Here is a 16,574-nt window from a genome sequence, read left to right as displayed (position 1 = left end):
TTAAGAAAATAAATGGAACTGAACCTCTTATATTCTACATACAATTATAGATCTGTACTATATATGTAGCATATTTCAATAATTATATCGATGACTGGGTGCTTTGATAGAGTTTCCTGAACCACTTCATTATCGTTTTTTTGTTCAAATAGTAAACAATTATGTCCATTGACAATATTGAATATGTCTTACACTATATATAATATATAGATAGACTGTAATTTCACTGTCGATACCTGGAATCAATATTTTTCTGTTTCCACAGTAACTGCAGGTGTCTCATTTTGTAATTAAACTAATTGTTGCATACCATCCATCCATTAACCTCAAGCTGAGCAATGTTAATCATAGGTCATTCCATATAGATCACGACATATTTTAATGGTTTGACGAAGATTACTTATATTTTTATTCACAACCAGTTACAACTTGTAGTATGTTATCTGATGAAAACCCTTTAGTTCTAGCGAAAAATTAACAACGGAAATCGAACTCCAATTAATGACAGTTAATGATGTGATCATTGATAAAGAATCAATGTGACAAAATCAATGGACAAAGATGACATCCTTTTTAAACCACAGATCAGGATGCATCTATTGGTGTTTTATTGGTCGTATAATCTTAAGAGTTGTATTCCTTTCGTAGATTTGATATTGTATAAAAATAAAAGGGAGTGATGGAAAAATCGTCATTCAGACAGGCTCTACAACACATAAACATAAAATGACATCAAAATGCGACCTTCCATGATACCATATGTAGAGTTCTAATTCAACCCGATTTGAAAAATGCTTTGACTGAAGTCAAGAGGCTATCGAAGATCAGCCTTCCATATCATATTTATGGTAAGTGACGAAATATAACATTAGGAGACAACGACAAAAACTGATAAGGCGCCTGACATTGGACAGGAATTTTACGGGATTTACTTATTACTCAACCCAAGCCCTTATGAACTCCGTTATTCGATCAATTCATGAAGAAAATGACCAAAAACAAATACCAGTAAAAACCAAAATGCACTTAATTTTACCGTTGAAGTATCGGTGTTGTACAGACGATAAAACCATTGGACTAGATAATACAGCATCAAGGTACTTGCATCTACTGAAAATAAGCTCAGTGTACTTAATTTGTTGATACCATAGATCATGTCGTCTTATACTCTTATATCAGTCGTTACAATGTTCTCCATAATAGATTTCATATAACTGTTTTCCATTTATAGTTTCGTCTGATTTTCATAGAATTATAGTGTTTACTTTAAGATATTCGATTATTTATACTATTTTGAACACCGAACTTTCTTTCATAGGGGAACATGACTCCACTCTGCTTTTCCTTGTCGCGCGAAAACATTTATAGTTTACCCCTTACGACCTTCGCTGTTGGAATGCCTTTTAAATTCTGTAATTAAAATTTTAACTGTAACAACGATGAATAATAAACAATAGGTTGAAAAGGTGTTTATTGTTTGTTTGTGACATATATCCATTGTGTTATACCCTGGAATGTTTGTTTTATATAGAAAGACAATACAGATATAGTTATCGTTTGTGATTAAGATTATTGCAGTGGCGGATTTACCGGGGGGGCACAGGGGGCACGTGCCCCCCCAGTTGTGGTCACGAAAATTTTTTTTTATCACACAATTTTCTTGCGACACAATCCGATTATCTAAAGATGCCAGATGTGCGGAAATGTTAAATTACCTCACAGCTTGATTTGACTTCCTTACGAGTCGGTTAATTGGCTTTAGTTTCAACACGTGTGATTTATTACCCCCTTTACAATTTATCGATCAGCAGCGTGTAAATATTGACAGTTATGTGTAATGTCTATTACCAAAAGCTTTTATATAAACTACGTGCCGATTGGTGAAATCTTCTGTTCAAAAAAGAAATGACAAATCAAAATAGTTCTTTCATAAAATAAGTAAAAATAGATGTTTAGTGTCTATAAACACGTGCTGTTTGTTGATATATAGATATGGCGATGTTAAAACAAATATTGCAATTAAAAATTAATGAGAAAAATGATCAACAACTGAATTATGAAGAGACAGATATCCATCCAGAGTTTTTTTGGGAGTTCCTCGAAACGACAGAAAAGTGATGAAACTCGAACCACAAGAAATGAAGACTTTACAAATGCAGAATCAGCCGTAAATGATAGGTAAATGAATATTTTCACTTTCTCTTGTAATCATTTCGTTTTCATTTTTTACCCTTTTAGAGAACGAAAGAACGTACAAAATAATTGGTTAAATCGAAATTCACCGTATCATTGAGGGTCTGGATGGGGTTAACAGAATAGAGATATAGAAAAATGAAAAAAAAAAAATATATGAAAAATGTGTGAAAAAGAATAATTGTACAGAATAATAAGGTGCAAAAGTATAAAGAATAACTGTGGAAGATAACATAATTAGGTCATACAATACTGATTAAAAAAATGAAGGATACACGGAATAAAAAAAATATAATTGCAGAAGAAAAATTGATAGTTAATTTATTTTATATAAATTACTTGTCAAGATCATATAATAAACTGTAATAATATATTTATTCATGTGTGGAAAATATTTTCAAATTTTCTTTCAGTCAAAAAGCTGTTGAACAATCAGAGTTCCACACCAGGTCCCAGGGTCAAACTCCAAATGATATAACTTCTTGGTTTGGTAGAACTTTAAATGATGATGAGAAATACACAATCTACACAAAAGGTGTGTCAATTCCTGATACTTTCAAGTTCCCTTCTACAAAAATAGCTGATAAAAACAGATGCTTTCGGAGAGAATGGATCTCCAAGTATCCAGGCTTAGTTTATAGCATAGAGGAGGATGGAGCATACTGTCTTCATTGTGTTTTATTTGAGAAGGAACCTGAAAAAAGAGGCAAACTTGTCAATGCCCCTTTCAAAAACTGGAAAAAGGCATTGGAAGTATTTGATGAACATTTTTGGGGGAAAAGTACGAAAAGTTTAAAACGAGGTGGTACAGGTTATCAGAGACACATGCAGTGTGTAACAAAAGGTGAAATGTTTGTTCAGCAGGTTAATCAACAGACTAATGTACACATGACCATGAATCATGGTTTAGAGAGCCGCAAGGAGAAAAATTTGATGGTTTTGGAATCAATTGTAAAGACCGTCCTTATTTGTGGAAGACAGAACTTTGCTCTTCGAGGCCACAGAGATGATGCAAAGCACATTGTAAATGGAAATACTGCAAATATTGGAAATTTTCAAGCACTTTTGGACTTCAGAATAGATGCTGGTGATAACTTTCTTGTAGAACATTTCAAAACAGCCCCCAAAAATGCTACATACAGGTCAAAGACTGTTCAAAATGAAATTATTGACATTATAGGAAATATCATTAGGTCAAAAATAATCAAAGACATAACAGACAGTGGAGGGATGTTTTCTGTATCTGCAGATGAAGCTAGAGATGTATCCAACACTGAACAGTTAGCCGTGTGTCTACGTTTTGTTGATTTGGCAGGTAATAACTAATATATCAACTAATAAACTGGGCAACTTATTAGAAATTTAAAAAATATATATTGATTAATCATTTATAATCTATTGTTTCAAACTTAACAAAAAAAAGGCATATGTACAGCTGTACATGCATGTATTATCTGCAACTATATTTAAGCAGTTAATCCAACTGCTATTAAAGTATCTGTTTTAACATGTAAACTATATGCATGTGCATGTATAAGATATACAATAACAGTGAAAAAAAATAATTAAATAATTTTGAATTAAATTTCTATTTTAAAAGGTGTCATTAAAGAAGAGTTTGTTGACTTCATAGAAGTGAGCGATGATACAAGTGGAGAGAGACTATCCAATGAGCTACTGAAGCTGCTTCCAGAAATGGGACTAGATTTAAATCTGATGAGGAGCCAATGTTATGACGGCGCAGGTAAACCTCGTTTAATATACCTCAGTGTGTAAACAGTCGAATTTGTTTAATGATGAATATACTGTAAGAATAGTTTTGTTACAATTTGACATGCTCTCTAATTCTTTGCACCTGTCATTGTATGTTTTAAATGATGTGTGCACATTCACATATATATACTTTTTCTCCAGGTAATATGACTGGACATTTGAAAGGAGTTGGTCCCAGAATTCAAAGGATATACCCAAAGGCATTACACTTTTGGTGTACAGCTCACCAGCTAAACAGATGTATAGTTGCTGCTGCTAACATTCCATGTGTCAGGAATATGATGGGAACTGCAGATAAGGTATACAATTAATGCATTTCTATTCATTTCTCATAGGATAATACTATAAAAAAAAATTGTCATAAACCAGTAATTAAATGTGTATCATATGTATTGCTTGATTATTTTGATCAACCTATAAGTCTTTATCTTTGACAGGTAGTCAAGTTCTTTAATTGGTCTCCTAAAAGGCAATCATTCCTAGAGGATCAGCTTCAAAATTACAGAAATGAAACAAAAAGAATGAAATTGAAGGAGTTATGCAGAACAAGATGGGTAGAAAGACATGATGCCTTTGAGATTTTTTGGGATTTCCTTCCAGCAATAATAGAAACCATGGAAAAGATCAAATCAGTGGACAAAAGCCCGGTTGCAATAAGTGACACACAAAGCCTAGAAAACAACATTACATCCTTTCAATTTCTAGTCTCCCTGCTTGTGACAATGAGATGTATTGGATACCTAAAACAACTTAGTACATCACTTCAAGGTACTGTCAGTAACTGTCTAAGGGAAACAACTCTTATTTAATTTGATATTGTAAAGGAGCAAAAAAACAGAAACAATTTTTTTTCTTCAATTTATTTACATTACAAAAAGAACATGTTACCATCAACAACATATTGTTATTAGATTTCAAAATCATATACACAAAATTAAACCTGCTGATTGATTTGGTCAATAACCACAGGAAAAAAGGGAGATAACTCAAATACTGTATTCACAGATCTGATTTAATTAGTCACAACTTAGAGAATTAACCAAATATATTTTTTTCTTTAGGTAGAGCTGTTGATGTTGTGAGTGCTCTTGAGTCAGTTAGCCTTGTCAAGGAAGCTTTACAGGATGTTAGAGACAATATTGGTGAATTTCATGCTAAGTGGTATTCAGAAATATTGAAGTTGGCAGATGAGTTAGATGTAACCCCATCTAAACCAAGAACATGTGGGAGGCAGACAAAGAGATCAAATGTGCCATGTGAATCAACAGAGGATTATTACAAGAAAACAATTGCTATCCCTCTGCTTGATCACATGTTAACAGAAATGAACTCAAGGTTTGGTGACCTGCAAATCAAGGCATCCATGGGACTTCAGGTAATACCTGCCATGATTTCTCAATCCTCAACTAATGATTTTGAGTACTTTGTGGATGATTTACCATCTCCATCAACACTGGAGCAAGAAATGCATATGTGGAAGTTGAAATGGGCAAATGAGTCTGATCCACCTTCAGATATAAACACAGCATTACAAAACTGTAACTCTATTATATTTCCAAATGTGCACCAAATTTTGAAAATTTGTGGAATATTTCCAGTAACATCCTGTGAGTGTGAGAGAAGTATCAGTAGACTGAGACTTGTGAAGACATACTTACGATCAACAATGTCAACAAGCAGGTTATCTTCCTTAATCATGATGTATGCCCATAGGAACATTACTGTAAATCCAAAGGAGGTGGTGATGCAGTATGCAAGGAGAAATCCTAGGAGAATAGTGCTACCAGACATTCTTGTAGATTAACTTTATTAGACATACTCTATTGTACACATGCTTATATGCCTCTTATTTCAATTAACATATATACATATCTATACAACTCTTTAAATTTTTTTCATGGTGCCCCCCCAGTCATAGAGGTTCTGGATCCGCCCCTGTATTGTAATACCCAAACCGTTATTCCTGTGACAGATTAGTCTTTTAAACACAGTATGAACTCGTAAGGTTATTTAAATAAGGCAACCTAAAAAGCTAAACTAACAAATCTAGCAGATTATATATAATAAGTTTTTAAAATTAAAATCCATAGAAAATGTCTGCTCTTTGATATGCTATTTGCCCGACTTTCTATCAGTATGAGGAAGGTATAAAGTCAAACGGATGGGAACAATACCGCATTTTTTCTCTTCCTTTGTTTCGTCCTATTCCGCTTATTGTGGATTCTATGCATTAAATGATATCTACAAATATGTCCATTGCATTAGCTATACTATTGACATTAAACACGGTAGTAAATATAAATCACAAGAACGTCATTTTAAATATATTTACTCAAGTTCAAACATAACTACAGAAAAAAGCATTTAACATGTATGAAAGAACAGAGCTATCGTTTGTTGCCATGATCATACCTGTTATTTAATTTACCATATAATCAGTAAATTGAATATTTATCGTATGCTCAAACATCTGTAGAATGATTAATTGCCATATCTTGTTATGACTGTCATTAAAGTTTATTTTTTCTTCTTCAGTTCGTAACGGATGGACAAGAAAATTTAATTCAAAATAAACCTCCCTATCAACGAAAATACATTTAACAACAACAAAAAATTCTGGCCAACTGTAAAAATAAGTTCGTGCATTTGGGGGTATCTGGTTATTGACATGTCAAAACATTTTTACCAGACGAATTCGAAGTGAATACCCATAAACTCTTTAACTGGAGTAAGTCATAGTAAATACTTTCTTATTCATATAAAAATAATTTTTACTTTGTCCACACTTTCACCGAAACAAATATGTATACTCACCATAGATAAACACGTACAACGTACTAAAGTGTAAGTTCTGTCAAATTGACCCAGCTCTTACCTCAACCAATGAATCTGGTAAAGTTCAAGTCACATCTGCTTAAGTTTAACGGTCACCATCATAACCTGGTCACCTGTTACATAATACATGTGTCACAGATGACCAAGGATTTGTCTACTTGTCCTCTTTCCTCGAACATGACTTGACAATAATACAAATTATCACTGGACTTTTACATGGCATGAGCAACTCAACAGGTGTCATTCGTAGAACAGGAACTGCTTACCTTTCCAGAGTACCTGAGTTTTCAAAAGGTTTTGAGTGGGATGTGTAATTCCTTTGCTTTATTATTCCGTGATGAATGTGATATTTCGTGATTTTTACCGATATCCTTTTTTCATGAAAAAAAATGTTTGTATAATTTCAATTCACACTTTAATTTTTGGTTATGTTTAATAATTGTATCGGTGCTGACTCCTTGTCACGGTTATTTATATCTGTATAGGATCGTCACCTGGAAAATCTGTCAGAAAAATAAGAAGATGTGGTATGATTGCAAATGAGACAACTTTCCACTAGAGACCAAAATGACGTATAAGTTAGCAACTACACATATATGTCACCGTACGGTCTCCAACAATGAGCAACATTCACACCGCATAACAAGCTATAAAAGGCCTCAACATGACAATAAATAACAGAGTTCAAACGAGAAAACTAACGGCCTGATCTATGTAAAAACAATAAACGAAAAACAAATATGCTTTACAGCAACAAACTACAACTACTGAATGACAGACTCTTGACTTGGGACAGGCACATACAGAATGTGGCGGGTTTCAACATGTTAGAGGGCGCCCAACCCTCCCCTAACCTGGGACAGTGGTGTAACAGCACAACATAAGGACAAACTATAAAATTCAGTTGAAAAAGGCTGGACTCGTCCAATCGAGTAAAAGGACACACAAAACAACTACAAAAAGACTTAAGACAAAAAGTAACGATCTGAGAGAACTCGTAGTTACTGAAAGCTATTTCAAAGCCATCAACAACTAATAAGAAAATCATGTATCAAAAAACTAATGTATCAATCATTAGACATAAAATTGATTTAGTGTAAAGACCTCATAAACTGTCAGAGAAAAAACATGAGCATGTGCAATACCAAAATATAGGTATCGACAGAATGTAGGACAGTCAATGTTCATAACTGTTTAAAAATAATATTGAATTCACGGCCACCCTCATTAGTGGTGTTCTTGTCTTCAGTTTTCAATGTGTGCGTGTGTGTATGTCTGTATTTTAGTTTATTGTCCTAGAGTATCTTCTTGTTTTTTCTAACCTAGTTTCAATGCTGTCCAGTACTCTACGCATTTCACCCTGCCAAATTAGAGAGATATATTTTAATGTATGCATTATTAAATGGTAACCTAAGACGAGCAGTCATCTGAACGTAATTCGCATTTAACTCAACAAAACAAATGCAAATACGCTACTTTTTACTGTTGAAGTTTTTCGATAATGGGCTCCACAAAGATAGTAATGAATAAATTGAAAGAGATACACTTATATTTAAAAATCGTTATAACATGAATGAGAGAAACTTACTAGCACTTTTGTCGCCCAATTAAATGATCTATAATCATAAATCTTAAAATTTTTGGTAAAGGTTAAATTTAACATTAACGAAAAGATCAGCTATTTTGTGTTCAAAATACACGCGCGCTATATATTCCAATGCTTCTAAACACAATATAATCTTTTGTATTCAGTTTTGTTTGTTTCTTTATTTTATCTGTTTTAGGGTGTTTTTAGTGTTGCATTGGTATTGATTTTTTGAATTTCCAATTGTTGATTTTCTTTAAACATAACTGCTTTAGCACCTTCCTTGTTTTTTACAGCAATTGCGTACAAACGCCAATTGCGTACAAACGCACTCGCCATGAGCCGGTGTGAAACAAACATTTCGAATAAACCTTCTTAAAAATACAGATTGAATTATAGATAAATTATGTACTCGACGTCTAGGATTGCCAAATCCAGAAGACTATTTCTCTGCATACTAAACACTCGTCCGCGAATTCCGCGTGCGGATTAAAGGTTTATATCCTCTTATATTTTATGTTATTTGCTTTTTACTTTGAATTTCATATATCACAAGATGGTAATGTTAGGTAAAAAATGAACTAATTTTCTATATTCAAAACTAAGTTGCAAATATTTGAAAGTTGAAATGTTTCCAATTAGAATGAAATCAGCCGTGTTAAAACGAATTAAAAATTAATTCCCGTTGTCATAAAATCGATGTAAAACTATATAATAAAGTTGTCGTTTTCTGCTTCCTACAAGTTTTGAACGCACGAATCAATGGACACTGATCATATCTTAATTGTTATAACTTAATGATAAAGAAATCACAATTGAATTTAATTTTTAGTACTGATAACAAGAAAATGTTATTGGAATTTAATTAAATAATCACTCATTGTCAACATAGTCAAATGGAAGGTTACTCGTTTGCATAGACGCTGACACAAATCGTACATGTCTGCAAAACAAAATGTAAAAATTAAACTATCCACTTAGATTTCTTCATTAGCACAATATTTGGATAATTTTCATTACGTATTTTTGTTATTCTTCTAATACGCAGCTTCGTCCTGAATGTGCATGCAATATTTGTAACTGGACGTTAAGCAAGCAACAGTTAATCTTATATGCAGCTATTTGGGATATCGACTGTCGTATACCAATGAGATTTTTTTCGATTCTTTTGATTCGAATACCCTTTATTTTTATGTTGTTTTTTTTTTCAATTGACCCGAATAAATATAGATGTGGTGTTTACGTCAAGAAGACAACAACCCGACGACAAAAGACATCTAGAAAAGTATATATGACATGTCAAGCTCTAAATCGTGCATGCTGAGAATACATTTAAAAGAAAGAATAAAAAGCATCCAGAAGATTCATAGTGAGGCCTTGATTTAAGTTAATGAATCAAAATCTAGAAAAAAGGCTATATACCTTATGTTTTAGGTTCAGCATAGCCATCTCAATAAATGAAGTTAGATTTAGAACCATGGTCAACTTCTAAATTGCTGAAGGTATTGGTTTAGCGTGTAACTATATCATTTCTTTTTGTTAATACAAATACTAGCTCATGGATATAATAAAGGGACACGAACTTCAATGTTTGTTGCTTTTTTGCATTTTTTAAATCAACAATGGAGACAAACCTTCATCAAATAAGCATCGTTATCAAAGTTTGCAGTGCGTAAGAAATATATGAAACAATAACAAGGGGTCGAAATCACCTTTATTTTGTTTGTATAAAATATTGATAGCCATCAACTGAAGTTTATTTCTATAGAAGCTTCTAGTACTTTGGTAAAAGCGTGTCTCGTCATGGTTAGAAATTTAAATGATATGCATTTAAATAAAATAAAATTCGTAGATTATAAAACCTATACCAAAGAAAATGTCAACTTGACAAATGTGGTTTTGTTTCCTTTATTATACCACATTTTATATGATGTTTTGCAAAAACAGATGTACTTACTGATATATGTATACAGAAATCAATAAACATTGGTTACACACGTAAATATAAACAAATTTAAACCTATTTTCTGCTATGTAACTATTCTCTATTGTTATTTAGAACGTTAAGCTTCGACAATCATGTAAAGTAAGGAACAGAAATTAAAGCTAATGAGCCGTTCTATCTATAAATATATGATCGCAACTAGGTAAATGAAGGAGATGAAATCTTTTAATGATTTTAAGTTCATAAATGGAACCAATACACATTTTGTTGAATGTTGACCGAATTAACAACACAGAAATTTTAAAATTTCATTTCAAAGAGTTAAACTTGACACATTATGATTTGGATAAAAAATGATTTGTAAAAAACGCCATATTCAGCATTTGTTTATAACTAAGAAATGTGAGACTTTTCTATTTTCTGTTTTTGCACTCGTTGTTGTTTTCAAAGTAGTAACTCATTGGCTTTAGCCTGGCTTGTGGTCATTACCTTTCTCTTTTGAAGCACTAGCTCTTACTTTGACAGGTACCATTTTGTTGAAAAAGTAAGGTGATTCCTGGAAGTTTATAGAAAAAGCTGACCCACCAGTCCGGCAACAGACATTCATTACTATATGTTCCATCATAGATATGATAGCCATGGAACACAGTAAAGACAGTTCATTGGTATTGTCCCACCTTAAACACAACTATGATCCACCCTAACTAACGATGCTCCGTGAATATAAAAAGTAATTGGAAAACCAAATAGAAAAAAAATGGGTCTTTGTCGGTTCGACATTAGAGTTCCAGTTACCTACGATCAGATACCTATTCATGATGAAGCCAAAATGTTTCAATATGACGTATCTCATGCAATGAGTGTAAACACATTAAAATGTGGGTTAGTTTTTATGAAAGCATTTTAAGCAGACGACGTGCGTTCCTTGTTCTTGGAAATACGGAAAGGCAACTTTATTTAAAAATGCCGGCTGGTCTGAAAAACAGAACTACGCAGTTGGCTGTCCTTTCATGTCCCAAAAATACTTTTGTAGTAAAGTAATGACAGTGCAAACTTGAACAAAAGTTGAATTAAGGTATATAATAATGAGGTTGGTAAAGGGTTATTTTCGTGCAACGTGTTTTGCCATTTTTATTTCACGTCAGCCGTGAAAAAGGTTCGTTATTCACCGTGTTTCGTGAAATCAGTAAAAAGATCAACGTGAAAGAAATTTTAAATTGTTCGTTCATCGTGAAATGGCAATTTCTTTTCGCGTTCTTCCGTGCAGATACCCCCCCCCCCCCCCCTTTACGCCCCTCAATAATATGCGTATTTTTAACAGAGACAAGTGCCTGTGGTGTCATGTGAAAGTTTTAATTACCGATAGAGATATCATCTATTCCAGGTACCATTTAACCAGTTTTAGTGTTGCAGAATGACATATTTGCAGATGGCTTAAACTTTACGAAAACATTTCAAAGCTTACATTTTTCCTTTTTCAGATAGCACAAGACCTTAATCTAGTTTGTCCATCAGGTAAGTTGATTACAAATACGGAAACGGTTAACCGGCATCCGAATTAAATATTAGAAAAATGACTTCCGGTTAGAAAAAACAGTAAGGAACTCTCAAGAAAAAAAATATAATACGTTATACCTGGGACAGTCCGACTATTATACTAACAGTCCCAGGTTATTCTTGTTTTTTTGAAGTCCAGGCTTTAATGATATTAACATGTAATCACGTACACCCTATTTTCAATGGTTCCCTTCACAGTTCTGCCAACTTTTAATAATGCAAATGCGTGAGATTTGGCCAAAATCGTAAAGATCAAAGAGAAAAAACAATAGATGAAAGGAAAATGCCGTCAAATAAGCATGAAAATGCTAAATGCGTGAGACTTGGCAGCCCTGCCTTCAATATTATATACTCTTAACACAGCAAAAACATATTTTGAAATTGCGAATATTATAAAGTAGCACCAACTTGGACTAAGTTGATACAGACAGAGACATATCAAACATATTATATGTCTCTGATACTAGTCAGAAATAAAAAGCTAGAATTGGATACATATGTTTTACCTGAAGGTTAAGCCTGTGTTTGGGTGTGAAATATGTGAGCAATTTCCCGATGTAATGATAGATTTAAACATTGTTTAATAAACCTTCAGAATAAAGTAATGCATGGCTGTACCACTATTATAAACCCTATTTATGCATTAGTTACCAGTTTTAAGATACCATTACCATAAAAAAAATATTCTATATTCTGGATAGATGCCTATTGCCTCTCATCCTTTCCTGACAATAATGTAAATATGAGCCGGCTTCTACAACTAGCTACTCTAATGTTGTGAGAACATAGTGCAACCAATGAATCTTTAAGAACAGGTGTGCAAGAGATCAACTTCAAAAGACATTTAATCCGATTTTGATTGAGTTCATCCACACTGTAGATAACTGATGTGCAAATATTGGACACCACCAAGAATGCATATATATATGTATAGTTTAACCAGAAATTTACAATGCCAGAGAATAGCAATTGGTCAAAGTATTATGATATTATCAAAAAAAAGAAGAAAACAACACTTTATATATACATAAATTATTATGCGTCCAAAGGGTTTATCAGGATTTATCTTCATCAGGAATGCTCAAAGCCGAATATTTGAAAGTCAAGGATGTATCAGAACCAAAACAGAAGAAGAGCTATATGACTCAAAAAAGGACTTAAAGATAATAGCCATCTAATGTCCAATTTGCTTGAGGGAGTTGAACCTTAGTTTCTTAATAATTTTAAAATTTATAAACGGACAATTTAAGATAGGCTTGTTATAAATCATGTCGCTACCGAAGTACTGACTACTGAGCTGATGAAACCCTCTGGGACTGATAGTCCACAAGCAGTGGACTAACTAATCTTGCAAAATCAACAGCTGTTGAAGATTTACAATAACGAATGCAAAAATAAATTTTGGATTCAAAATAGGTTTTTCCATGGACAGCTTAAGAGGTTATTCCTGTCAACTATTAGAGATGGAGCTTTTGATTAATAATTTGTATGAAAACATGTTATGCAAAATGACTTTAAAAATCTGATTGTTTTCATTTGTTTATTTCTTTTTGATAGGTTGGACTAAAAGTTATGAAAAATGTTATATTATTGTGCCAACCTTAAGGTCATGGTTAGAAGCTGACCTATACTGCCAAAAGTAAGTTTTAATAAATATAAAAATACTTTTCTTCAAGTTGTTGTCAATGACACTTGTGCAAAATAGGCTTTTTTGCATTATATTACTGGCCATAATATCACAAATAAAATTGAGAATGGAAATGGGGAATGTGTCAAAGAGACAACAACCCGACCATAGAGCAGACAACAGCCGAAGGCCACCAATGGGTCTTCAATGCAGCGAGAAACTCCCACACCCAGAGGCGTCCTTCAGCTGGCCCCTAAACAAATATGTATACTAGTTCAGTGATAATGGACGTCATACTAAACTCCAAATTATACACAAGAAACTAAAATTAAAAATGATACAAGACTAACAAAGGCCAGAGGCTCCTGACTTGGGACAGGCGCAAAAATGCGGCGGGGTTAAATATGTTTTTTGAGATCTCAACCCTCCCCCTATACCTCTAGCCAATGTAGAAAAAACAAACGTACAACAGTACGCACAGTAAAACTCAGTTTAAGAGAAGTCCGAGTCTGATGTCAGAATAGAAAACAAAAGAAAATAAACAAAATGACAATAATACATAAATAACAACAGACTACTAGCAGTTACTGACATGCCAGCTCCAGACCTCAATTAAACTGATTGAAAGATTATGTCTTCATCATATGAATATCAGGCACAATCCCTCCTGTTAGGGGTTTAGTATTATACCGTCATAAAATATATGAGAAGAACACAACCCGTGTCATGCCAACAACTGGTTTTAGAATAAATATGTTTAATTCCGATGCAAAGACCCTATAAGTGAATCAATATTAAAGCCAAAATATGCAATCTTTAATGACCTGACAACAGTATTGTAACTATATCCCTTCTTAATAAGTCTGTTTAAAGGTTTTGTTAGCTTTTGAGGTGAATACTGGCATTTTTGTGCTTTGTAAAGAATATTACCATAAAAGATTGGATGTGAAATACCCGAACGTATAAGATGTCTGCATGTTGAGTTATATTTACGAATGATGTCCTTATACCGATGATAAAATTTAGTAAATGTTTTGACTAGTTTATGATATCGAAAACCCTGGTGTAATAATTTTTCAGTAATATATAAATTTCTCTCGCTAAAATCTAATACGTTGTTACATACACGAGCGAATCGTACAAGTTGAGATATATAAACACCATAAGAAGGTGACAAGGGAACGTCACCATCTAAAAATGGATAATTAACGATAGGAAATGAAAAATCATCTCTTTTTATCATAAATTTTTGTATGCATTGTATAATATGCCTCATATACATATAACCAACATTGCAGACCTTCAAACTCAGAATTTTTGTGTTTAAGTGGTAAACTTGTCCTTAGTATAATCTATTTAACGTTGTTTTCTAGGATATTTTTTGCAATTGAATAATAACATTTACAAAATTTTTACATTCAGCATTCAAATCAATCCTGTGAAGGTTGGTAGTTCTCTCCGGTTACTCCAGGTTCCTCTACTAATAAAAACTGCCGTTCATGATACAGCCAAGGTTGATGAAAGTGGTCAACAAACAAATCAATCCTTTTGATGTCTTTATTGTTTTTGAATTAATCATTTAGCTAAACCAATAAGTCAGGTTGCTTGACTTTACGATATTGTGTAAACAAACAGTGTTTTGACAATTATTTGTTTTTATTTACATTATACAGAAACTATGCTATGTGAAGTCAAGTAATGATAAAAAGGGGGGATTAGAAGATGTTCTCCAAAGTTGCAGAATTGACCTCCCTCTCTAACCCTATGAGATTAAGCTGGTTTTTAGAGGGTGATTTCCAAATTTTGAATTAAATTACCAGGAGGTTCCCACTAGTAACTGAAGAGTTGACATTGATGCTCATGTCTCATAAATAAAGATAATGAACAGAGTAGAACATCCTTAGGATAACTTTGTCTTTTGAAAAGAAATACAATGTATGAGGACAGACAGGCTAATGAAAAGAATTGTGTAAAGTCGATGTACATAAAAGATTTTCTCGCCATAAAATCCATTTAAAACCAATTTACATCATATAGCTTTATTTGTTTCAAAGAATGATTTTTAATTTAGAATTTAACTTTTTTCTTTTCTTTTTATCATTTTTTTTAAGCTGTTTTACTTCAGATGAACATCAACATGATCAAGAACTTAATTTTGATGAAATTTAATAACATTACAACATGTAAGAGTATAAGTTTCTTTTTGTTTAACAGTTTACTTATGAACAAAATTAAAAGATGAACTATTAAACAAATAAAATCTGTTCTTAAGTTCGCCAATACATACATGTACTTTATTTCTGGGTAGGAAGTATTCATAGAAAAAATGGAAAAAACCATAAATTTCTTAGAATTTTATGTCCTTGCTAAGGAATGTTATATATAAGACGTATTACATTTCAAACAGCAATGAATAATCTGTCAATGATCACATTGTTGGCAGTCAAACAAATAAAATTGTATTTTGATTCATAAGCTATATATAGACATGCTATTAAAAAGAAATAAAGAACCTTTAAATTGTCCTGAAATCTGCATTTTATTGTACAGACACTTGTTCAATTACTGCATTTACCTTGTTGTTATGAATTGAGCCTGTTCAAAAATTTCTTCAAAGGACAAATTCTATAAAGGACATTATCACTGTAACTCTTTCCATTACAGTTATGTAATATTTAACAGTATTGTATTGATCACATAAACATATTCTTCAAGTTCAGTACCTGTATTGTGAGTGAAATTTTCTACCTTCTGTATTGAAATTAAATGAAATTTATTTTGATAGATTTTACAATTTTGACTTTCTACTTCAAAAGGACATAAACGAGACTATTACTAATAAAGAAAACATAACAAAGGGAGACATGGAATTAAAAACAAGAACACTGAGTAAATAAAGATCTTTTTTAATAATGAGAATTTTCCTTTTTAAACTGAGAATAATGTAAAAAAAAAAGTTCTGCTTAAAATAGATTTTTTCACAAGGCTGCCTCAGAAATGTTCTACAGAGCATTTACAGAAGTTTCAAATATATTTTATTGGTATTGTTGATCAGGTAT

General features: G+C 32.6%; 2 protein-coding genes across 7 annotated transcripts in view; both read left to right on the top strand.

The window, feature by feature from the left end:
* LOC127700332 (sushi, von Willebrand factor type A, EGF and pentraxin domain-containing protein 1-like) overlaps positions 1-16,574 on the top strand; it is a 98,944-nt gene that overhangs the window by 816 nt on the left and 81,554 nt on the right. For all 6 annotated transcript variants that reach the window (XM_052203746.1, XM_052203744.1, XM_052203748.1 and 3 more), the window contains exons 2-3: positions 11,813-11,846; positions 13,446-13,527. In XM_052203746.1, the coding sequence (XP_052059706.1) occupies positions 11,813-11,846; positions 13,446-13,527 (116 nt within the window). The remainder of the gene's footprint in view (positions 1-11,812; positions 11,847-13,445; positions 13,528-16,574) is intronic.
* LOC127700336 (52 kDa repressor of the inhibitor of the protein kinase-like) lies at positions 3,810-5,905 on the top strand. Its single transcript, XM_052203755.1, has 4 exons — positions 3,810-3,937; positions 4,108-4,265; positions 4,404-4,734; positions 5,028-5,905. The coding sequence occupies exons 1-4, from the start codon at positions 3,889-3,891 to the stop codon at positions 5,768-5,770; spliced, it is 1,281 nt and encodes a 426-aa protein (XP_052059715.1). The 5' UTR covers positions 3,810-3,888; the 3' UTR covers positions 5,771-5,905.

Source organism: Mytilus californianus, unplaced genomic scaffold (genome assembly GCF_021869535.1).
Source record: "Mytilus californianus isolate M0D057914Y unplaced genomic scaffold, xbMytCali1.0.p SCAF_5, whole genome shotgun sequence".
Taxonomy (NCBI): Eukaryota; Metazoa; Mollusca; class Bivalvia; order Mytilida; family Mytilidae; genus Mytilus; species Mytilus californianus.
The sequence above is the reverse complement of the archived record's forward strand: the minus strand, read 5'-3'. Positions and strand labels throughout refer to the sequence as shown.

Excerpts from the sequence above, each read along its gene's own strand:
- LOC127700336 (XM_052203755.1), top strand. The coding sequence starts at position 3,889 with ATGGGACTAGATTTAAATCTGATGAGGAGCCAATGTTATGACGGCGCA. Across the intron at positions 3,938-4,107 it reads CCAATGTTATGACGGCGCAG|GTAATATGACTGGACATTTG; the intron begins GTAAACCTCGTT and ends CTTTTTCTCCAG. Across the intron at positions 4,735-5,027 it reads ACTTAGTACATCACTTCAAG|GTAGAGCTGTTGATGTTGTG; the intron begins GTACTGTCAGTA and ends TTTTTTCTTTAG.